This window comes from Mastacembelus armatus, chromosome 4 (genome assembly GCF_900324485.2).
Source record: "Mastacembelus armatus chromosome 4, fMasArm1.2, whole genome shotgun sequence".
NCBI classification, from domain to species: Eukaryota; Metazoa; Chordata; class Actinopteri; order Synbranchiformes; family Mastacembelidae; genus Mastacembelus; species Mastacembelus armatus.
The window spans coordinates 1,686,053-1,709,742 of NC_046636.1; the positions used below are offsets into that span (position 1 = coordinate 1,686,053).

At 42.1% G+C, this 23,690-nt stretch overlaps 3 protein-coding genes and 1 long non-coding RNA gene across 4 annotated transcripts; all 4 read left to right on the forward strand.

Moving 5' to 3' along the window:
- Positions 1 to 1,894: 1,894 nt before the first annotated feature.
- LOC113139972 (uncharacterized) lies at positions 1,895 to 5,062 on the forward strand. The gene is made up of 6 exons (XR_003296608.1): positions 1,895 to 2,044; positions 2,618 to 2,755; positions 2,987 to 3,088; positions 3,246 to 3,337; positions 3,466 to 3,588; positions 4,666 to 5,062. It is a non-coding gene; the product is annotated as an uncharacterized LOC113139972 (long non-coding RNA).
- A 1,079-nt stretch (positions 5,063 to 6,141) lies between these two features.
- Positions 6,142 to 9,482, forward strand: LOC113139616 (phospholipase A2 inhibitor and Ly6/PLAUR domain-containing protein-like). Its single transcript, XM_026322914.1, has 6 exons — positions 6,142 to 6,271; positions 6,503 to 6,604; positions 6,710 to 6,877; positions 6,999 to 7,115; positions 7,465 to 7,543; positions 9,296 to 9,482. Exons 1-6 carry the CDS (start codon positions 6,223 to 6,225, stop codon positions 9,480 to 9,482), a joined length of 702 nt encoding a protein of 233 aa, XP_026178699.1. The 5' UTR covers positions 6,142 to 6,222.
- Positions 9,483 to 11,424: 1,942 nt separating this feature from the next.
- LOC113139615 (phospholipase A2 inhibitor and Ly6/PLAUR domain-containing protein-like) lies at positions 11,425 to 13,817 on the forward strand (the record flags this gene model as incomplete). The annotated part of the gene is made up of 6 exons (XM_033325185.1): positions 11,425 to 11,572; positions 12,092 to 12,229; positions 12,464 to 12,565; positions 12,671 to 12,838; positions 12,960 to 13,076; positions 13,627 to 13,817. Coding segments are annotated over exons 2-6 (627 nt in total), but the record flags the coding sequence as incomplete, so codon positions are not given.
- Positions 13,818 to 13,855: 38 nt separating this feature from the next.
- LOC117152646 (mucin-5AC-like) lies at positions 13,856 to 23,515 on the forward strand (the record flags this gene model as incomplete). Its single annotated transcript, XM_033325157.1, is given in 6 exon segments — positions 13,856 to 13,879; positions 13,881 to 14,820; positions 15,616 to 15,666; positions 21,979 to 22,222; positions 22,414 to 22,761; positions 23,422 to 23,515. Coding segments are annotated over 6 exon segments (1,701 nt in total), but the record flags the coding sequence as incomplete, so codon positions are not given.
- Between the last annotated feature and the right edge of the window lie 175 nt (positions 23,516 to 23,690).

Sequence of the window (23,690 nt, forward strand, 5' to 3'; positions counted from 1 at the left end):
GTGGTAGCTAATTTTACTTTGGCTTATTTCATCTTTCTCATACATTCAAATTAGTTATGGCATAATGACGTTGGTGTGGACCGGACAAACAAGCCAGTGTGATTAAAGCTGGAAAAACTGCATATTTACTTCTCATGTGATGGTGTTAATGCTCATTGTGCAATATAGTGAGGCCAAATAGTTTCCGGTAAGGATTTAATGTGGGATTTGCTGTGGTCCAAGTTTTGGCGAATGAAGGGGTTAAGTCGAAGTTGATCAAGGCTGCAAAGAGAACAGGCTGGACTCTCACCCTGACAACACGCTCTCATTCCAGGGCGTCACACGGCGGCACGTTGTCGGGTAGCATCAGTATGTGACACTGTGGGAATGAGAATGGATCATTGTTGGCCCAAGATATGTTCTTCGTTTTTTCCCTTTATTATTATCTAGTCCTACACCGTTCGACGTAGAAACGTCATTCAAACACCGTCGCGTTCAGCTCGATGAGGAGAGGGTTGCTTCTACTTTTTTCAGCGATATCTTTTATAATTTCCGAGATATTCCAGGTTTTGTCGGAATTTTGCCTCTTCATGCACCATTTTCTCAAAAGCAGTAGAGATTTTTGTCTCCTTTCAGTTAATGCTGTTCTCATTTTGATAGGACCTACGGTTTTTCCATCAGGTGGCCAAACAGACAGAGAGCCACCAATCCTTCATTTTTTGGAATATCTTCACAAAGTCCAGATTCTAGTGAAAGGTCCCATGAGTCTCCTGCAGCACTTTGTCCTTTCAAAATAAAAGCCCTGAAATAGCATTTTCTCAACAGAAAAGCCCTGAAACAGCAACTCAATATTAAAACGGATGTTGCCTATTGGCATACGGCTTTAAGTACCAAGTGAGGCCATTTTCAATATCAGCCATGGTTTTCTGACATGGTCAGACTTTCACAATAAAAGTCCACAGTTATTTATAGGAAGATATTACATCTTTGTAAAGTATAAGGAATATTCAAAATAAAGTCCAGATTCTCGTATAAGGTCCCATGAGTCTCCTTCAGCACTTTATCCTTTCAAAATAAAAGTCCTGAAACAGCAACATGATCTTAAAATGGTTGTATACAGCTTCAGGAAACAATTGAGGTCATGGTGTCTGTTCCCAGGACATGGTGAGACTTTCATAATAAAAATCTACAGTTATTTATAGGGCGGTATTACATTTTTGTAAAGTATAAGAAATATTCAAAATAAAGTCCAGATTCTAGTATAAGGTTCCACGAGTCTCCTGGAGATCTTTGTCCTTTCAAAATAAAAGCCTTTTTATAGCATTTTCTCAAAATAAAAGCCTCCTCACTGCCATTCGTACTTCTCGATTATTCCTACTGGTCAGGCAATTCAAAACGTACTTCTGCGACGCGGTTTGCCTTGAGGTTTTCCCGGCAGTCAGCAATCCCAACACAATTTCTTCGGAAATTGCATCGTCTAGTTATCAGTGTTACCTGGTGGTGCAAGGAGGCAGCGATATGTGGACAAACATAGAGTTAGGGACAGGTGACATATGTTTTTCCATCTAGGCATGTTTACCCACATTCTGAGCTGAAATTAAAAAGATCTGTCACATTATCAGATAGAGTATAATATTATGGATTTACAATCAGCTATAACACAACACTAATTAGCATAAAACAAAGACAACAGAAGGGCCATTTGTTCTTTTTTTAGATACACAACAAGCGTGCAAACACCTAAAACCACAAAGACAAAATGATGTGTTAGATCATGTGTCTCTGACATGTTCTAGCTTCAGGTCAGACAGGAAAATGACATCTAAATGTCACTCACCTGGTCTCAAGCCAAATAATTTGTATATAATAAGCTTCCTCAGGTTGAACAACAAAGGCTTCACTCCCAGCATGATTCTGTGGTGTTTTGGCAGCAGGTGTTTGTTGGACACATTTTCGGTACTTGTGACTGAGCATCTTCTATTTCATGAAACTTGTTGAACCAGAGTCTGTTTTACTGGGCTATTTCTACTTTGGTACTTACTCCACCACTGAAGAACTGACACAGGTGAGTGTTCAAACAGGTTGCCAGTTTCACTGCATCCCAGTTAAAAATATGAATTTCATTAGATGGAAACAGTGTAATTGTCAAATGTCACTAAAGTAATTTATTTATACTACGTTTAAAGCAATAAGATCATTTTTGCATCAAGGAAAATCTTGAGTTTTACTTTGTCTCACTGACGCATGAAACAAAACAACAACCTACTGCATAAATGAGACATGAGCTGCTGTGCCAAGTGAAATATCAGATATTGGTTGTTGTCAGAAAAATATCAGCTGAGTTCTGGGTTTCTGTTGTCGTCTCTGGTATGAAACATCACCAACCTTCACAACATCTGACATCAAGACACAACTGTAAACAGGAGCATAGAACAAAACAAATCCCTAAAACAATATCCCTCAAAATAAGAAACAAAGACTGCTGTACTGAAAAGAGGATGTTGGAAGGTGTGGACGTATGATGCTTTCAAGTGACAAAAAACAGATGTGACAGTTTGAAATGTCATATTGTAAAAATGTAAACCCACCCATTACCTGAGAGTTTCAGGTATGAATATGTTGTAAATGTGCTCAACAGCTGCACAGTATATAAAGTGGAGCAGTGGTGATCAGGAGCAGTATCACCATCCAGGAAAAGTCACCTACAGTACTTACCTGTTCATCAGGATGAAGCTGATCCTTTCTCTGCCTCTCATCTGGACGCTCTTCAGCACAGGTACCTCTGCTTATTCTTACACTTCACTCTCTGTAGATACAACACAGGCTGATTTACAACTTTATGGAGCTTTTTATTTCACCACAAATGAATTTTAGAAAGGAATTCAAATCTTTCACGTAACAAGAACAGACAGAACTACAATATAATCAGAGATTTATTTGCCATTTGATTCAACGTTTGACTTGTGATGTGAAGATCATTCACTGACTTCTTCTCTCCCTGTTGCAGCTGGAGCTCTGGTGTGTCAAAACTGCACAGATACACGATGTTCAACCACAGCACCACAAACATGTTCCACAGAGACCATGTGTGTAACAGCTTCCATTCTAGGTAGTTTGTTCTTCATGTCATCTCCTACTTTTCAGTGAAATACATGTACTGCCAAGTTATGTCTTCTTTCTGTCAACATTAACAAGGTCAACTTTGACCCTGTAGTCCCATGTTCCTCTCTGTGGAACAAATAAAGCTTTGTCTCATCTTATACCAGTAATAACAGCTGGAACTACCTTAACTAAGATCTACAAGACCTGTGCATCATCCTCCTCAACACAGATAACTGCAACTCAAAGAATCTCAGCTGTAAGTGCAGAGTATTTTATTTAAGGAAAGAAAGATCAGAACTGTGGCCTCCTGCTGTGATCTAACATGTTCTGCTTTCACTCTGTTACAACATTCTCACCATTTATAACTGCTGTTTTCTCTTTGAGTGTCTGCTGCTCCGTCAGCTAACGGCCTACAGTGTTTCAGCTGTGATGACACCGACACCACCTCTCAGTGCTCCACCACCTTGCAGTGTAAAGGAGCCGAGGACCAATGCTTTCTAGCGACTGGTGAGTCTTTATGGCTAATCTGTAATAATAATCTGTAATAATAATAATAATGATAATAATAATCTAATCTAAAAACAATCAGTTCAGATTATTTGTTACTAGAGATTTGGAAAACCAACCAGTGCAGAAACATAACACATTTAATAATGTCAAAGGTTCAGGGCATTTTTCTCATGATGTTACAGAGGCAAGAAAAAGGATGTGTATCATCCACTACCTGCGACTCAGACATGCACAGTGTTTCTCACGTAGCTGCTAGGACGTCTAGTTAAAGCTGTCTGAGACCATCTCTGCTGGCTTTGGTCTGGGTTCTGATTGGGCCACCCCAAAAGCTGGATTTTCATTCTGTAGTAGACTTAATTCAGGGTAATTTTCCTGATTTCAGTGAGTCCTTGCACGTGGTGCAGCAGAGTTGGATGTTGCTGTGTTTTAACAGGATTCAACCACGCAGCTGACCAGGTCTCATTAAGTTAATATTAGATCTAAGCAACCGAAACAACCACCAGCACTAGTGGATTAGTCAGCATGACAAACAAGAACTGATGAAAGAAAAGCCTACGACTGCAGTTACATGACACCACCTTAAAGTCACATCAACTTAATGTTGACATAATCTACAGAAAATGGCATGAAGGAGATGTTAGGACTTTTAAGGACTCACAGAAACCCTGTTTCAGCCGAGTCACGGCTCATGTGGATTTTTTAACTCAAAGCAGCTCTAACTCACACCTCACACCTGGGGCAGCTGTGGCTTCTCTGGTTTCTCTAGTCCACATGTCCAAGTGTCCTTGGGCAGGATACTGAACCCCAAGTTGCTCCCAGTGATTGTGAATGGGTGAATGGGTGAATAGTGTAAAAGTGCTTTGAGTGCACTGGAATGTGTAGAAAAGTGTTCTACCAGTAGAAGCTCCACACAAAACAGATCAGGACATAAATAATATAAACTTGCATTTGAGTATTTGTACACTCTGGGATTGATATTTTTCCTTCAGAGATCCATCTGCCTAAAATGAGCTAATTGATAAAAATATTGATTTTGCAGTTAAACATTTTTTTATTATTATTTTTAATTTACAGGGAAAACTGGGGGCACTTCTCAATTCTTGGGCTGCGCATCTGAAAATATGTGCTCTGCCGAGAACAACCCACTCTTGCACAGTTTGTTTGAATTCACCTGTTGTGGGACCAGTTTGTGTAATTCTGCTGCAAAAGCAGCTACAACAACCATCACTCTGCTGCTCAGCCTCCTTAGCTTTGCCCTCCAGTAGAGCACACGAGGGGGTGAAGACACCAGAGGGACAGAAAGGACCTTTTGAAGCCTGGACCTGGGTTCACTGTTACATTTAGTTACATTTAGTTTAGTTTCTTTTTGACAGCAGCTGGTAACAAGGCACAAATGTCTTACAGCGCCCTCTCCTGGTACAAACAACTTACTGCATGATGTTTAAACTCAAGGTTTCTCATGAAAAGTAATCCAGAATACTATTTCAGGAAACTGTCATTTAAAAAGTCCTTAAAAATCTTATATATGTGTATTAATACATCATTGTTAGATTACTGGGCACATACTGATCAGTTGTGAATGTAAAGAGGAAATAAAACGTTTTGCCCTAGATATTGTCTTTCTGTGATTTTTATATCTCTGAGTTTCTTCAAATTTAGAATTTTGTAAATGTAGATTTCCAGATCCTGTGGCCTTTTCCCTGCAGATATGAGGAAAAATAATAGTTTCCAGTGATGTAAGAAAGATGAGAGAGTGTGAGAGAGGTTTTACAAAAAGACCTGCAAAGTGACCACATTAGTTTTAATCCTGACATAAAACTTTTGAGCCCAGTTATGATCAAATCTAGAGATTGTATTTTTACATTTATTTCTAAAGTGCCTTAACACAACTTGAGCAGCAGGAACCCCAGTACAGCCTGTAGGGCATGGACGTACAACAGAATCAATACTGTTGAATTAATACACACAATGACAGCTTGGTAATGTTCTGTTCTATTCTATTACAAGACTATTGTACCATATTATTACTTACAGAGACTCACAGAGAGTCTGGTGAGCCACAATAAATACTAACACGAGAAGGACCTGCTCTATGAATCCAAACACAAATGAACCTCATCTATTAAATCACAAGCTCACATTAATGGAACTGGGCTCAGGACTAAGTGGAGGCAGACACAGAGACATGAGTGGCATCATCATCAGTAACTACATTAGAGCTCCAAGGACTGTCATATCACCCTGTCACAGAGGATCAAGGTACTAATCCAACCTCAGTCATCAAAGCAGCTTCATGAGTAATTTAACACCACACACCAGATGGTCACAGAAGCTGACAGATGTTTGCATTAAATATGAGGAAGAAGGAAACACAAAGACTGTGAATTTGTAAAATGCCACAAATTTACATCATGTATCTCACATAGATTCATAGGAACTGTGTTTTCTACTGTTTGGACACTTCCCTAAAAAATGCAAAAATCTAAACCCACCCATTACCTGAGAGTTTCAGGTATGAATATGTCGTAAATGTGCTCAACAGCTGCACAGTATATAAAGTGGAGCAGTGGTGATCAGGAGCAGTATCACCATCCAGGAAAAGTCACCTACAGTACTTACCTGTTCATCAGGATGAAGCTGATCCTTTCTCTGCCTCTCATCTGGACGCTCTTCAGCACAGGTACCTCTGCTTATTCTTACACTTCACTCTCTGTAGATACAACACAGGCTGATTTACAACTTTATGGAGCTTTTTATTTCACCACAAATGAATTTTAGAAAGGAATTCAAATCTTTCACGTAACAAGAACAGACAGAACTACAATATAATCAGAGATTTATTTGCCATTTGATTCAACGTTTGACTTGTGATGTGAAGATCATTCACTGACTTCTTCTCTCCCTGTTGCAGCTGGAGCTCTGGTGTGTCAAACCTGCACAGATACACAATGTTCAACCACAGAAGCACAAACATGTTCCACAGAGACCATGTGTATTACAGCTTCTTTTGAAGGTAGTTTGTTCTTCATGTCATCTCCTACTTTTCAGTGAAATACATGTACTGCCAAGTTATGTCTTCTTTCTGTCAACATTAACAAAGTCAACTTTGACCCTGTAGCCACTGCTGCTGGAGGTTCAGCACCTCCGACCTACAAGGCCTGTGCATCGTCCTCCCTGTGTCCAGTCACTGGCTTTCAGACATTATCAGTCAACTTGGGTGGTTCCAGTGGAATTTCATATTCTTATTGCTGCAACTCAGACAACTGCAACTCAGCAACTCTACCTAGTGAGTCCACATGGATAAGTAGCTTGTTAAAGATAAGCAAAGATCTTTTGGCCTGTTTTATTTTATTTTGTGACAGTAAAGTGTTTTCTCCTGCTAAATAAGATTCTGTTTTTCATTCCAGCCCCTACTCCTCAGCCAACTAACACCCTGCAGTGTCTCACCTGTGACGCCACCACCTCTCAGTGCACCAGCTCAGTACAATGTACAGGAGTGCAGGACAGATGCTTTACAGCAACCAGTGAGTTATTATGATACAATATCAAAGATTGTTTCCAAATGATTTTTGTTGCCTTGAAATATTTTAAAACAATAACATCTGCATAGATACTAAACCTAAGGTCATTTACTCATATTTATATTACATATTTCTTTAAGTCATTTCAGTAATAAATATGAAGCTTTTTACTGCTGTACATTTCTAAACTTTTATAAGTAACTACTGCTGAGAACAGACCTGAATGTCACTAGTTATACACTCAACATTCCACTTAAGGTTGTAACTAAATTTTCATTGTCAAATAATTTTGATGTGTGTTTGTGGGATGTGGCGTGTATGTTTTTGTTTACTGTCATTTTTTGTTTTCAAGGTGATACTAAGGGGTTTTGCCACTCTAATGGTCGACTTAACTGTTTCCCTGTTGAAACATCACAGCCCATTGGCTGTGGGCAATATATTAGGATGTGGCATCAGATTATAGGAAAATGGATCAAAACACTGTCACTGAAAACATTTCCAGCTTTGGAATGAGTGTGTAGGTGTTGTCTTTCTGTTGTGTAGTCATTTGGATAGCCTGGCACCTATATAACAATTTATGTATCTTTCCACTGTCAAACAATCTGACAAATATTTAAAAGAATATAAAACAATTGAGCAACTACCCATTGCAGCATGTTGTCCCTGTGTCTGTGTGGGTTTTCTCCTCTAACAGTCCAAACACATGCAGGTCAGGGTTAGGGTCTGAACCCAGGTGGACCAGGGGCCTTTCTGTGTGGAGTCTGCATGTTGTCCCTGTGTCTGTGTGGGTTTTCTCCTCCCACAGTCCAAACACATGCAGGTTAGGATTAGGGTCTGAACCCAGGTGGACCCAGGGCCTTTCTGTGTGGAGTCTGCATGTTGTCCCTGTGTCTGTGTGGGTTTTCTCCTCCCACAGTCCAAACACATGCAGGTCAGGATTAGGGTCTGAACCCAGGTGGACCCGGGGCCTTTCTGTGTGGAGTCTGCATGTTGTCCCTGTGTCTGTGTGGGTTTTCTCCTCCCACAGTCCAAACACATGCAGGTCAGGATTAGGGTCTGAACCCAGGTGGACCCGGGGCCTTTCTGTGTGGAGTCTGCATGTTGTCCCTGTGTCTGTGTGGGTTTTCTCCTCCCACAGTCCAAACACATGCAGGTCAGGATTAGGGTCTGAACCCAGGTGGACCCGGGGCCTTTCTGTGTGGAGTCTGCATGTTGTCCCTGTGTCTGTGTGGGTTTTCTCCTCCCACAGTCCAAACACATGCAGGTCAGGATTAGGGTCTGAACCCAGGTGGACCCGGGGCCTTTCTGTGTGGAGTCTGCATGTTGTCCCTGTGTCTGTGTGGGTTTTCTCCTCCCACAGTCCAAACACATGCAGGTCAGGATTAGGGTCTGAACCCAGGTGGACCCGGGGCCTTTCTGTGTGGAGTCTGCATGTTGTCCCTGTGTCTGTGTGGGTTTTCTCCTCCCACAGTCCAAACACATGCAGGTCAGGATTAGGGTCTGAACCCAGGTGGACCCGGGGCCTTTCTGTGTGGAGTCTGCATGTTGTCCCTGTGTCTGTGTGGGTTTTCTCCTCCCACAGTCCAAACACATGCAGGTCAGGATTAGGGTCTGAACCCAGGTGGACCCGGGGCCTTTCTGTGTGGAGTCTGCATGTTGTCCCTGTGTCTGTGTGGGTTTTCTCCTCCCACAGTCCAAACACATGCAGGTCAGGATTAGGGTCTGAACCCAGGTGGACCCGGGGCCTTTCTGTGTGGAGTCTGCATGTTGTCCCTGTGTCTGTGTGGGTTTTCTCCTCCCACAGTCCAAACACATGCAGGTCAGAATGGTTTGTGACTCTAAATTACCCGTAGGTGTGAATGTGAGAGTGTGTGAAGACACTCACAAAAATACAGTTTCCTGGATAAATATCTAATCAACATTCATGGAAATACACAGTAAATGTGTGTGTTTTTAATCTACAGTGATGTTTGGGTCCAGCATTACTCCAGTCTCTGGCTGTGTGTCTTCAAACCTGTGTGCAGCTAATTCCAGCCTGGGAAGTCCATTTTTCTCTCCCAGTAACATGACTGGGGACACGACCAGTAGACTACGCTGCTGTGGGACCGATTTGTGTAATACTGCCCCAACAGGAACTAAACAAACAGCTGTCTCAGATGCTGCTGAATCCTCCATATCAACAGCCACCACGACACCAACCACACCAGCACCCACCACAGCACCAACCACACCAGCACCCACCACAGCACCAACCACACCAGCACCCACCACAGCACCAACCACACCAGCACCCACCACAGCACCAACCACACCAGCACCCACCACGGCACAAATCGCACCAAAACCCACCATCGTAACAGCTGCCAATGATGCCTGTAGCATCAGTCTGGGTTTGGTCCATCTGCTGCTCGGGCTTCTTTTCTGCACCTTCTGTTAAAACTCAGGGCAAACGATCAAAGCACAGATGAAAGAGCCGATTCTTTATGTACTAAATTATTAATATCTATCTGTACACTAGAAATTTATAACCATGAAGTGGCTTAAGATCATTTTATTGTGATTTTGCACTTCACAAATAAATGTAATTTAACTGAATTCACATAACTAATGAAGAGCTCAGAGCAAAAACTATTTCTTGCTATTCATGTGATTTTTACATTGCTTTTCTTATTATATACTTTAACCATATTTACTGAACATATATTAACTTCATATTATTTGAAATAGTTTCCAATACATTTGATTACTGGATGGATCCTTGAGGAGAAACATGAAGTTATTTCATTATGTAGCAGTGGCAGAGCCACTCAGCCTCTGTGCTCAAAGAAAACTACCCAGGCTGTCAGCTGTGTCAGCTCTGCCTTTGTACAGTGGGACGAGAATTGGGCCCTAAATATTTTTTTAGGGAATGACCCTTCAATAGCCTGAAAGCTTCTGTGTCTGTGATCCAAAACATTTCAGGGATCCACCTTGAAAATACAAGGATGAAGACGGTTTTATCCTCTGGAAGAAGACAAAGGCTGGAGTCTTAGGATTTTTCTCTGTTCTAATTCATGAGCAGTCCTGCACCTGCAGCCCAATAATAACGCATCAACACTGAGACTGAGTCCACCCTCACATTTTAGCTTTTCATAGCTGGTGTTTTTTTTTTTTTTTGTGGTCAATTCTCTTGGGACTTCTCACAATAAGCAGCAGTTAACTCTGTGATTTCATGCGTTGTCTGTAAAAACCTTCAGCTAAGGGGTTTAACCTACTGATTTGTTTTCATGTTTTCCATGTAGTTGTCTTATTATAGGACTACTGGTCCTCCACACAGCAAAAGAGCCAGTGTTTATATATGGACAGCAGAAATACATAAAGCCCTTTTAGTGTTAAATGAAAACAGTGAACATTACTGTCACTCATCACTCACACCAGAATGATTTTCCTACATTTACTTCCTCCTTTATGAAATGTGTCTAAACAAAGCTCCCCTGTCGGAGCCTGCACACAAAGGTGGTAGCTAATTTTACTTTGGCTTATTTCATCTTTCTCATACATTCAAATTAGTTATGGCATAATGACGTTGGTGTGGACCGGACAAACAAGCCAGTGTGACTAAAAGCTGGAAAAACTGCATATTTACTTCTCATGTGATGGTGTTAATGCTCATTGTGCAATATAGTGAGGCCAAATAGTTTCCGGTAAGGATTTAATGTGGGATTTGCTGTGGTCCAAGTTTTGGCGAATGAAGGGGTTAAGTCGAAGTTGATCAAGGCTGCAAAGAGAACAGGCTGGACTCTCACCCTGACAACACGCTCTCATTCCAGGGCGTCACACGGCGGCACGTTGTCGGGTAGCATCAGTATATGACACTGTGGGAATGAGAATGGATCATTATCAGTGTTACCTGGTGGTGCAAGGAGGCAGCAATATGTGGACAAACATAGAGTTAGGGACAGGTGACATATGTTTTTCCATCTAGGCATGTTTACCCACATTCTGAGCTGAAATTAAAAAGATCTGTCACATTATCAGATAGAGTATAATATTATGGATTTACAATCAGCTATAACACAACACTAATTAGCATAAAACAAAGACAACAGAAGGGCCATTTGTTCTTTTTTTAGATACACAACAAGCGTGCAAACACCTAAAACCACAAAGACAAAATGATGTGTTAGATCATGTGTCTCTGACATGTTCTAGCTTCAGGTCAGACAGGAAAATGACATCTAAATGTCACTCACCTGGTCTCAAGCCAAATAATTTGTATATAATAAGCTTCCTCAGGTTGAACAACAAAGGCTTCACTCCCAGCATGATTCTGTGGTGTTTTGGCAGCAGGTGTTTGTTGGACACATTTTCGGTACTTGTGACTGAGCATCTTCTATTTCATGAAACTTGTTGAACCAGAGTCTGTTTTACTGGGCTATTTCTACTTTGGTACTTACTCCACCACTGAAGAACTGACACAGGTGAGTGTTCAAACAGGTTGCCAGTTTCACTGCATCCCAGTTAAAAATATGAATTTCATTAGATGGAAACAGTGTAATTGTCAAATGTCACTAAAGTAATTTATTTATACTACGTTTAAAGCAATAAGATCATTTTTTGCATCAAGGAAAACAAAACAACAACCTACTGCATAAATGAGACATGAGCTGCTGTGCCAAGTGAAATATCAGATATTGGTTGTTGTCAGAAAAATATCAGCTGAGTTCTGGGTTTCTGTTGTCGTCTCTGGTATGAAACATCACCAACCTTCACAACTGTAAACAGGAGCATAGGACAAAACAAATCCCTAAAACAATATCCCTCAAAATAAGAAACAAAGACTGCTGTACTGAAAAGAGGGTGTGGGAAGGTGTGGACGTATGATGCTTTCAAGTGACAAAAAACAGATGTGACAGTTTGAAATGTCATATTGTAAAAGTGTAAACCCACCCATTACCTGAGAGTTTCAGGTATGAATATGTTGTAAATGTGCTCAACAGCTGCACAGTATATAAAGTGGAGCAGTGGTGATCAGGAGCAGTATCACCATCCAGGAAAAGTCACCTACAGTACTTACCTGTTCATCAGGATGAAGCTGATCCTTTCTCTGCCTCTCATCTGGACGCTCTTCAGCACAGGTACCTCTGCTTATTCTTACACTTCACTCTCTGTAGATACAACACAGGCTGATTTACAACTTTATGGAGCTTTTTATTTCACCACAAATGAATTTTAGAAAGGAATTCAAATCTTTCACGTAACAAGAACAGACACAACTACAATATAATCAGAGATTTATTTGCCATTTGATTCAACGTTTGACTTGATGTGATGTGAAGATCATTGACTGACTTCTTCTCTCCCTGTTGCAGCTGGAGCTCTGGTGTGTCAAACCTGCACAGATACACGATGTTCAACCACAGCACCACAAACATGTTCCACAGAGACCATGTGTGTAACAGCTTCCATTCTAGGTAGTTTATTCTTCATGTCATCTCCTACTTTTCAGTGAAATACATGTACTGCCAAGTTATGTCTTCTTTCTGTCAACATTAACAAAGTCAACTTTGACCCTGTAGCCACTGCTGCTGGAGGTTCAGCACCTCAGACCTACAAGGCCTGTGCATCGTCCTCCCTGTGTCCAGCCACTGGCTCTCAGACATTATCAGTCAACTTGGCTGGTTCCAGTGGAATTTCATATTCTTATTGCTGCAACACAGACAACTGCAACTCAGAAACTCTACCTAGTGAGTCCACATGGATAAGTAGCTTGTTAAAGATAAGCAAAGATCTTTTGGCCTGTTTTATTTTATTTTGTGACAGTAAAGTGTTTTCTCCTGCTAAATAAGATTCTGTTTTTCATTCCAGCCCCTACTCCTCAGCCAACTAACACCCTGCAGTGTCTCACCTGTGATGCCACCACCTCTCAGTGCACCAGCCCAGTACAATGTACAGGAGGGCAGGACAGATGCTTTACAGCAACCAGTGAGTTATTATGATACAAAGTTTAACACATGTCTTCAAATATGTTTTATAACCTCACAACATTTGAAATATTACCTTTAAGGTAAATCTGATGTACTTTTACTCATATTTGTACTAAACATTATTCTACTTCTAATCCATTACATTTCAGAGATAAATATTGGAATATTTTACTGCACTGGATTTCTAAGACAGCTATAGTGACTGATTCATTTACAGATCATTTTACAGAACAAGACAAAAAGTTTATTAGTCTCAACTTGACCAGAAACAAACCATTGGTAGTTATCCAGCCTGGTTATAAATAGAATAATTATTGTCATTGTCTATTCATTAAACAATGATTTTCATTATTATTTTTTATCATAAATGTGACTGTGACACTTGAACCTACAAAAACCAGTGTTGTCACCAAGTCCTGGACCTCAGGACTGTACACCAGTTTGAATAACAGGAGGGCAGCAAAAACTAAAAGTTCTTGGGGTGTTTAGTGAAAGATCTCAACTGACAACAAGAATTTGTGTAGTAACCCAGTGATTTTTATCTACAGTGACGACTGGATCCACCACTGCTCCAGTCTTGGGATGTACATCTTCAAACCTGTGTGCTGCTGGTAGTGGTCTGGGTGCCCTGCCTTTCATGAAAAACGTTGGAACCATCAGCAGTGGACCAGTTTGTTGTGAGACCAGTTTGTGTAACTCTGTCCTAACAACAAGAACAAATACAACAACAACAACAACAACAACTACAACAACTACAAGTACTACTGCCCCAACAACTACTACTGACACAACTACTACTACTACTACTGCCCCAACAACTACTATTGACACAACTACTACTACTGCCCCAACAACTACTATTGACACAACTACAAGTACTACTGCCCCAACAACTACTGCTGACACAACTACTACTACTACTGCCCCAACAACTACTACTGACACAACCTCAACTACTACTACCCCGACAACTACTGCTGACACAACTACAAGTACTACTGCCCCAACAACTACTGCTGACACAACTACAAGTACTACTGCCCCAACAACTACTATTGATACAACTACAAGTACTACTGCCCCAACAACTACTATTGACACAACTACTACTACTACTGCCCCAACAACTACCGCGGACACAACTACAAGTACTACTGCCCCAACAACTACTATTGACACAACTACAAGTACTACTGCCCCAACAACTACTGCTGACACAACTACAACTACTACTGCCCCAACAACTACTGTTGCCACAACAACTACAACTGCCCCGACAACTACTGCTGCCACAACTACAAGTACTACTGCCCCAACAACTACTATTGACACAACTACAAGTACTACTGCCCCAACAACTACTGCTGACACAACTACAAGTACTACTGCCACAACAACCACTGCTGCCACAACTACTACTACCCCAAGAACCACTGCTGCAACGGCAAGTACTACTGCCCCAACAACTACTGCTGAAACAACTGCCCCAACAACTACTGCTGCCACAACTACTACTGCCCCAACAACTGCTGCTGCCACAACTACAACTACTACTGCCCCAACAACTGCTGCTGCCACAACTACAAGTACTACTGCCCCAACAACTACTGCTGATACAACTACAACTACTACTGCCCCAACAACTACTGCTGACACAACTACAAGTACTACTGCCCCAACAACTACTGCTGATACAACTACAACTATTACTGCCCCAACAACTACTACTGACACAACTACAAGTACTACTGCTCCTATTACCACCCCAACAACGACTACCCCAATAAAAACTACTGCCCCAACAACAACTAGCATTGCTCCTACGACTACCCCGACAAGAACGACTACCCCAACAACAACTAGCATTGCTCCTACGACTACCCCAACAAGAACTGCTACCCCAACAACAACTAGCATTGCTCCTACGACTACCCCAACAAGAACGACTACCCCAACAACAACTAGCATTGCTCCTACGACTACCCCAACAAGAACTACTGCCCCAACAACAACTAGCATTGCTCCTACGACTACCCCAACAAGAACGACTACCCCAACAACAACTAGCATTGCTCCTACGACTACCCCAACAAGAACTGCTACCCCAACAACAACTAGCATTGCTCCTACGACTACCCCAACAAGAACGACTACCCCAACAACAACTAGCATTGCTCCTACGACTACCCCAACAAGAACTACTACCCCAACAACAACTAGCATTGCTCCTACGACTACCCCAACAAGAACGACTACCCCAACAACAACTAGCATTGCTCCTACGACTACCCCAACAAGAACGACTACCCCAACAACAACTAGCATTGCTCCTACGACTACCCCAACAAGAACTACTACCCCAACAAGAACTACTGCCCCAACAACAACTAGCATTGCTCCTACGACTACCCCAACAAGAACGACTACCCCAACAACAACTAGCATTGCTCCTACGACTACCCCAACAAGAACGACTACCCCAAAAACAATTACTGCTGTCCCAACTAGTACTGCCCCTACAACTACCACTTCCCCAGCAACAAATACCACAAGAAGTACTGCTGCCCCTACAACTACAAGTACTACAAGTGCACCCTGCTCTGTTAGACTGGTCATCATCCATCTGCTGCTTGGACTTCTCGTATTTACCTTCTTTTAGAACAGAAACTAAAGATAAATGACCAGTGAAGCCACCAAAATATTCTGGAAGCATCTTTAACTGGACTTGGGTTTACTGCTCACTGCTGTCCTTCACAGTTATGGGGGCAACAAAATTCAGTTTGTGGAAAAAGTGAATAGAGTCCTGGTGAAGCTGACATTAACTAGTAAAGCACAGAAGGTCCTGACATGCCCTCTCTTGGTAGAAACTATTTACTGCATGACAGCTAATCCAAATAAACATCATTTCTTATTATAAGACCGGTGGTTTTTAAGGGAACTGTAACTGTAAAACATATAGAACTAACTATGTACTTAACTGTCAGCAGGCCTGTTTATGTCTGTTTTATTTATCATTGTTTCCTGTTTGTATCTTTCTTTATGAAGAACTTGGTGTTGGCTGGTTTACAAATGTCACATAGAAATAAGCTGTACTTCTTTCAGCAGAACAAGACTGAAAACAAACTTTTGTCTTTATTAATTTAATAGGTGCTACATGCTACATACAATTAACAAAAATAAAAGTCCAAAACCTTAACTCAAACACACCCCATGACACATAAACTCATATTTTATTTACAGTACAACCAAAAAAACATATTAAATGTTTAAACTGAGAAAATGTACCATGTTAAGAAATAAACTCAGCAACATGTATAAAAATATTATAACATTGTTAAGTACAACTCATTCATACCTCCCAACCCCACCCCTTCCCCAAAAACTCAGACTTATATTGTGTACAGTTGTATAGTTATATATTGTAGAATTATAATGAATATAGTTGCTCTTATTTTATTTTTATTTATCTTTTTTTCCATGCCATGCTGCTCATATGTGCCTTAAATTGCTCCCTGGGGACAAATAAAGTCCTTTAAATTGGGTTGAAATGAACATGACCATGCTGACCCAGACGTGGAAGGATTGAGGGTCATTCACAACTTCTTGGTCTTCCCCTGGCCTCGAGACAAATGTTGGACATGTTTGTCTCACACGCGCCTAAATATCACTGCATCATCCAGGTATGTAGCACTACAGTGGTCACGTCCCTGGAGCCCTTTGTCCATCAGCCTCTGGAAGGTGGCTGATGATAACACTGTAAACTGGAACAGTCCTGCTGGCATTCAAAATACCCTGCATTGACGACTTGCCTCCTCCAGCATCACTCCAAGACTCCATGAGGTTCATGAAGTCGATGCAAATTCAGAGTGAGACATCCTTTTTAATGACAATGACAACTGGGCTGTACCACTTTGGAAGTTGGAAGGCTCAGTCACTCTTGGATTGGGCAGTCCTTCCACTAATTCAAGAGGTTCACGTTGTCGGTCTGCTTGGATTTCTTTTTCTCTGGGTGAGAAACCTTGTAGGTGACTGGGCCCAGTGACGTGATGGGCCCAGTGGGGGATGACATAGGCTCCTTTTCATTTCACAAGGAGCTTGTTGCTGGATAATAGGACAAGCAGCAGCACCTTTTGGCCTGGCTGAAACTCACGTTTTCCGGCCTGTTATACCAGGTGTTCTGGATGTGGGCCTCCTACAGGTTGTTTCTGCCTTATCCGGTACCTCAACAGTCGCTCTCTCATTTCCAGCACAAACTGCATCACACTTCGGTCACTGTGTGGTGAAAGGTGTCTTGCAACCTATCTAGAGCAGGTCCAGTGGCCCTTGAACCTCCCAGCCATACAGGAGCTCAAATGGGGAGAAGCCTGTTGATGCTTGGGGAACTTCCCTGTCCTTGTCTGTGTCGTCCATGGAAATGCCTCAGGAAACTGTGTGGTGTAGTTGCACACAACCAGGTTATACCAATCGCCCCCACTGCTTTTCACCAGAAGATTCACAATGGAGATGACAGGGAGCAGCTGTAAGAAAGCTCAGGCAGACTTATGGGCAGTGCATGTTTTCTAGCAGGTTGGACATGTGGCACAATACGGCTGTATATACTGCTGTGTCTGTGTACATGGATGACCAGTAAAAGGCTAAAGCTAAAGTGTAAATATGTTTTGTGCTAGCCCAGGTATCCATATCAGGGAGCTGTGTGTGCCAGGACTTACAACTGGCCAGACAATGAGGGGGCATGCAGCACCTGGACTCCAGGACACAACAAATCCATGTTGTTGTCCTAGGTGCAGTTGTCCTGCATATTTCAGCATTGTCCTGCTGAAATATGCAAGGCCTTCCTTGACGTCATCTGGATGGGAGCATATGCTGCTCTAAAACCAAGATATATCTTTCATCAATGATGGAGTCTTTCCAGATGTGCATGCTGCCCATTCCATAGGAACTAATGCACTCCCGTACCATCAGAGGTGCAGGCTGTTGAACTCAGTGCTGATAACAAGTACGCTGCTCTACTCTCTTGCTCTATGGTTTGTTGTTGAGGCAATAATAGAAGGTGGTAGTTGAGTCAACTCAACAATAGTAGGTTTGGCAATGTCACCAGCAAACATCAAAAATACATCACTGTCTAAAGAAAGGCCTGTGTTTACCGTCTCTTCAACTAAATCTAATCCTACCTCAACAAGACAACAGCAAAATCTGCCAGTAGGTCAGACTGTGGTTGTACGACGCAGTTTCGAGCTGTGTGTCTGTGTGTACACTTGTATTTCTCTCTTTGTGAGTACAATTTTAAGCATATTTCTATCAAAGTGAGGACACTTTGACAAACTGAAAGCATTTCTCCGGTCCCACATTATTTCAGACTCCTGTTTAGGGTTAAGAATTGGGTGAGGGTTAAGGTTAGAATTAGGTATAGGGTTGGGGTAAGGGCTGGGTTAGGCATTTTAGTTATGATGGTTAGGGTTAGATAGGAATGCATTATGTCTATGAGTGTCCTCACAAATATAGAAATACAAGTATGTGTGTGTGTGTGTTACTGTCACTGCGGTCATGGGTTTTCTGGAAAACAGAGGTGACCTCTCAGTGAGAGCTGCCCTCAGTAAAGAAAGATTCAAAAGACAAAAGTCACTTAAAGTGCTGCAGTAACTTTGTCACACTGAAACACCCTACCTGGCAGTTGACACAGTAGACGTCAACAACCACAGCTCTGTATAGTTTTGGACTATCTGCAGGTTACTTAATATTTCTCCTGCACTTCACTTCCTAGTCAAATAGTCAGCATGTAGTCCACCACATCTCTTTGTCATGCATAATTAGTGTCAGGATTGAACTTACCTAATTATGCTGAGCCTAAATAAACCAGAAAAAGAATCAGTAACGTTGTTTTGATTAAACATATGGAAGATTTTTAAACATATTAAATTTAGAGCCAGTCAAGGAGGAAAACCAGTGAATCCAATACAGCATGTTTAACATAAGATAGGATACACTATATTAAACCCTGGAGAGAAATTGAGGATTTACGTTTAACGTTAAATCTAATATAATACAATAAGAACATTTTCACATCAAGGAAAACGTTGAGGTTTTCTTTTTCTCACTGAAGCCTGAAACACAACTGAAACACAAGCTGCTATCAAATTTTTTGTCAGTGAAAAATGATTAAAGCACAAACACAAGATTTTATGAGATATTGATACATTAATGAATTAAATCCAAAGAAAATGAAAATTTCTATAAAGTTACAAGAAAAGTGGAGTGGTATTTCATTGAGCCTGATGAACAGCATCACTTAGTGGAGTCTAGAAACAGTTGGATTCTAGATGAAAACGAGAAAATACATGAAAAGAAACCAGTAATTATCACTAAAGTCATTCGTTTATGCAGCAGGTCAGAACAGCACATCCTCTCTGGAAAAACTGTTTAAAGCAATAAGATCATTTTTGCATCGAGGAAAATCTTGAGTTTTACTTTGTCTCACTGACGCGTGAAACAAAACAACAACCTACTGCATAAATGAGACATGAGCTGACAGCTGACATCAAGACACAACTGTAAACAGGAGCATAGAAACAAAACAAATCCCTAAAACCTTTTCAAAATAAGATAAAAACAAAGACTGCTGTACTGAAAAGAGGGTGTGGGAAGGTGTGGACGTATGATGCTTTCAAGTGACAAAAACAGATTGTCATATTGTAAAAATGTAAACCCACCCATTACCTGAGAGTTTCAGGTATGAATATGTTGTAAATGTGCTCAACAGCTGCACAGTATATAAAGTGGAGCAGTGGCGATCAGGAGCAGTATCACCATCCAGGAAAAGTCACCTACAGTACTTACCTGTTCATCAGGATGAAGCTGATCCTTTCTCTGCCTCTCATCTGGACGCTCTTCAGCACAGGTACCTCTGCTTATTCTTACACTTCACTCTCTGTAGATACAACACAGGCTGATTTACAACTTTATGGAGCTTTTTATTTCACCACAAATGAATTTTAGAAAGGAATTCAAATCTTTCACGTAACAAGAACAGACACAACTACAATATAATCAGAGATTTATTTGCCATTTGATTCAACGTTTGACTTGTGATGTGAAGATCATTCACTGACTTCTTCTCTCCCTGTTGCAGCTGGAGCTCTGGTGTGTCAAACCTGCACAGATACACGATGTTCAACCACAACAGCACTAACATGTTCCACAGAGACCATGTGTGTAACAGCTTCCATTCTAGGTAGTTTGTTCTTCATGTCATCTCCTACTTTTCAGTGAAATACATGTACTGCCAAGTTATGTCTTCGTTCTGTCAACATTAACAAAGTCAACTTTGACCCTGTAGCCACTGCTGCTGGAGGTTCAGCACCTCAGACCTACAAGGCCTGTGCATCGTCCTCCCTGTGTCCATTCACTGGCTTTCAGACATTATCAGTCAACTTGGGTGGTTCCAGTGGAATTTCATATTCTTATTGCTGCAACTCAGACAACTGCAACTCAGAAACTCTACCTAGTGAGTCCACATGGATAAGTAGCTTGTTAAAGATAAGCAAAGATCTTTTGGCCTGTTTTATTTTATTTTGTGACAGTAAAGTGTTTTCTCCTGCTAAATAAGATTCTGTTTTTCATTCCAGCCCCTACTCCTCAGCCAACTAACACCCTGCAGTGTCTCACCTGTGACGCCACCACCTCTCAGTGCACCAGCTCAGTACAATGTACAGGAGTGCAGGACAGATGCTTCACAGCAACCAGTGAGTTATTATGATACAAAGTTTAACACATGTCTCCAAATATGTTTTATAACCTCACAACATTTGAAATATTACCTTTAAGGTAAATCTGATGTACTTTTACTCATATTTGTACTAAACATTATTCTACTTCTAATCCATTACATTTCAGAGATAAATATTGGAATATTTTACTGCACTGGATTTCTAAGACAGCTATAGTGACTGATTCATTTACAGATCATTTTACAGAACAAGACAAAAAGTTTATTAGTCTCAACTTGACCAGAAACAAACCATTGGTAGTTATCCAGCCTGGTTATAAACACAACAATTATTGTCATTGTCTATTCATTTAACAATGATTTTCATTATTATTTTTTATCATAAATGTGACTGTGACACTTGGGGCAGCATGGTGGCTGAGTGGTTAGCACTGTTGCCTCACAGCAAGAAGGTCGTGGGTTCGCATCCCGGCCTTTCTGTGTGGAGTTTGCATGTTCTCCCTGTGCTTGCATGGGTTTACTCCGGGTACTCCGGTTTCCTCCCACAGTCCAAAAACATGCATGTCAGGTTGATTGGTGACTCTAAAATTGCCCGTAGGAGTGAGTGTGAGTGTGAGTGTGTGAGGTTGTCTGTCTTTGTGTGTCTATATGTGGCCCTGCGACAGACTGGTGACCTGTCCAGGGTGTACCCCTGCCTTCCACCCGAGAGAGAGCTGGGATAGGCTCCAGCGGATCCCCGTGACCCTGAACAGGAAAAGCGGGTATAGAAGATGGATGGATGTGACTGTGACACTTGAACCTACAAAAACAGTGTTGTCACCGAGTCCTGGACTTCAGGACGGTACACCAGTTTGAATAACAGGAGGGCAGCAAAAACTAAAAGTCCTTGGGGTGTTTAGTGAAAGATCTCAACTGACAACAAGAATTTGTGTAGTAACCCAGTGATTTTTATCTACAGTGACGACTGGATCCACCACTGCTCCAGTCTTGGGATGTGCATCTTCAAACCTGTGTGCTGCTGCTAGTGGTCTGGGTGCCCTGCCTTTCATGAAAAACGTTGGAACCATCAGCAGTGGACCAGTTTGTTGTAGGACCAGTTTGTGTAACTCTGTCCTAACAACAACAACAACAACAACAACTACTACCCCAACAACAACTACTGCTGCCACAACTCCAGCTACTGCTGCCCCAACTACTACTGCCCCTACAACTACAACTACTACTGCCCCTACAACTACAACTACTACTGCCCCAACTACAACTACTACTGCCCCAACAACTACTGCTGCCACAATTTTAACGACTATTGCCCCAACAACTACTGCTGCCACAACTACAACTACTACTGCCCCTACAACTACTACTGACACAACTACAACTACTACTGCCCCAACAACTACTGCTGACACAACTACAACGACTATTGCCTCAACAATTACTGCTGCCACAACTACAACTACTACTGCCCCTACAACTACTGCTGCCACAACTACAACTACTACTCCCCCAAAAACTACTGCTGACACAACTTCAACGACTATTGCCTCAACAATTACTGCTGCCACAACTACAACTACTACTGCCCCAACAACTATTGCTGCCACAACTTCAGTGGCTGTTGCCCCAACAACTACTGCTGCCACAACTACTGTTGGCCCAACAACTTCTGCTGGCCAAACATCAACAACTACTTCTGCCACAACTACAACTGCTGCTCCCCAAGCACCAACTACCTCTGCCCCAACAACAACCACCTCTTCCCCAACATCTACCACTTCACCAGCAACAACTGCAGCCTCTATATCTACCACTGCCCCGACTATGACTGCCCCAACAGTTTCTGGCCCAGCTACAACTACTTCTGCCCCAACTACAACTACCACTGCCCCAACAACTACTACTGCCACAGCTACTGCTGGCCCAACATCAACTACTTCTGCCACAATTACAACTACTGCAGGCCCTACAACTACTGCTGCCCCAACAACAACTATTGCTGCCACAACTACCACTTCCTTACCAACATCTACCACTGCCCCAACAACAACCACTGCTGCCGCAACTACCACTGCCCCTATAACATCTGCTGCCCCAACAACTACCACTTCAACAGCAACAGCTGCTGCTGCCCAAACAACTACTACTGCCCCAACAACTACTGCAGCCCCTACAACTACCACTGCCCCACCTATGACTGCCCCATCTACTATTGCCTCAACAACTACTGCTGGCCTAACATCAACTACTGCTACCCCAACAACTACTACTGCCACAACAACTACTGCTCCCACAACTACTACTGCCCCAACAACTACTGTTGCCACAACTACTACTGCCCCAACAACTACTTCTGCCACAACTACAACTTCTGCTGCTACAACTACAACTGCTGCTACAACTACAACTACCCCAACAACTACTACTGCCACAGTTACGGCTGGCCCAACAACTACCGCTGGCCCAACATCAACTACTGCTGCCCCAGTTACAACTACTACGGCCCCAACAACTACTGCTGCCCCAATATCTGCTGCTGCTCCAACAATTACAATTACTACTGCCCCAACAACTGCTGCTGGCCCAACATTAACTACTTCTGCCACAATTACAACTACTGCAGCCCCTACAACTACTGCTGCCCAAACAACAACTACTGCTGCCACAACTACCACTTCCTTAGCAACATCTACCACTGCCCCAACAACAACTACTGATGCCACAACTACCACTTCCCTAGAAACCACTACCACTGCCCCTATAACATCTGCTGCCCCAACAACTATCACTGCCCCTATAACATCTACTGCCCCAACAACTACCACTTCACCAGAAACAGCTGCTGCTGCCCAAACAACTACTGCAGCCCCTACAACTACCACTGCTCCACCT

Excerpts from the sequence above, each read along its gene's own strand:
- LOC113139616 (XM_026322914.1), top strand. The coding sequence starts at position 6,223 with ATGAAGCTGATCCTTTCTCTGCCTCTCATCTGGACGCTCTTCAGCACA. Across the intron at positions 6,878-6,998 it reads CAACTCAGCAACTCTACCTA|CCCCTACTCCTCAGCCAACT; the intron begins GTGAGTCCACAT and ends TTTTCATTCCAG. Across the intron at positions 7,544-9,295 it reads TCACAGCCCATTGGCTGTGG|CCACCACGACACCAACCACA; the intron begins GCAATATATTAG and ends CCATATCAACAG.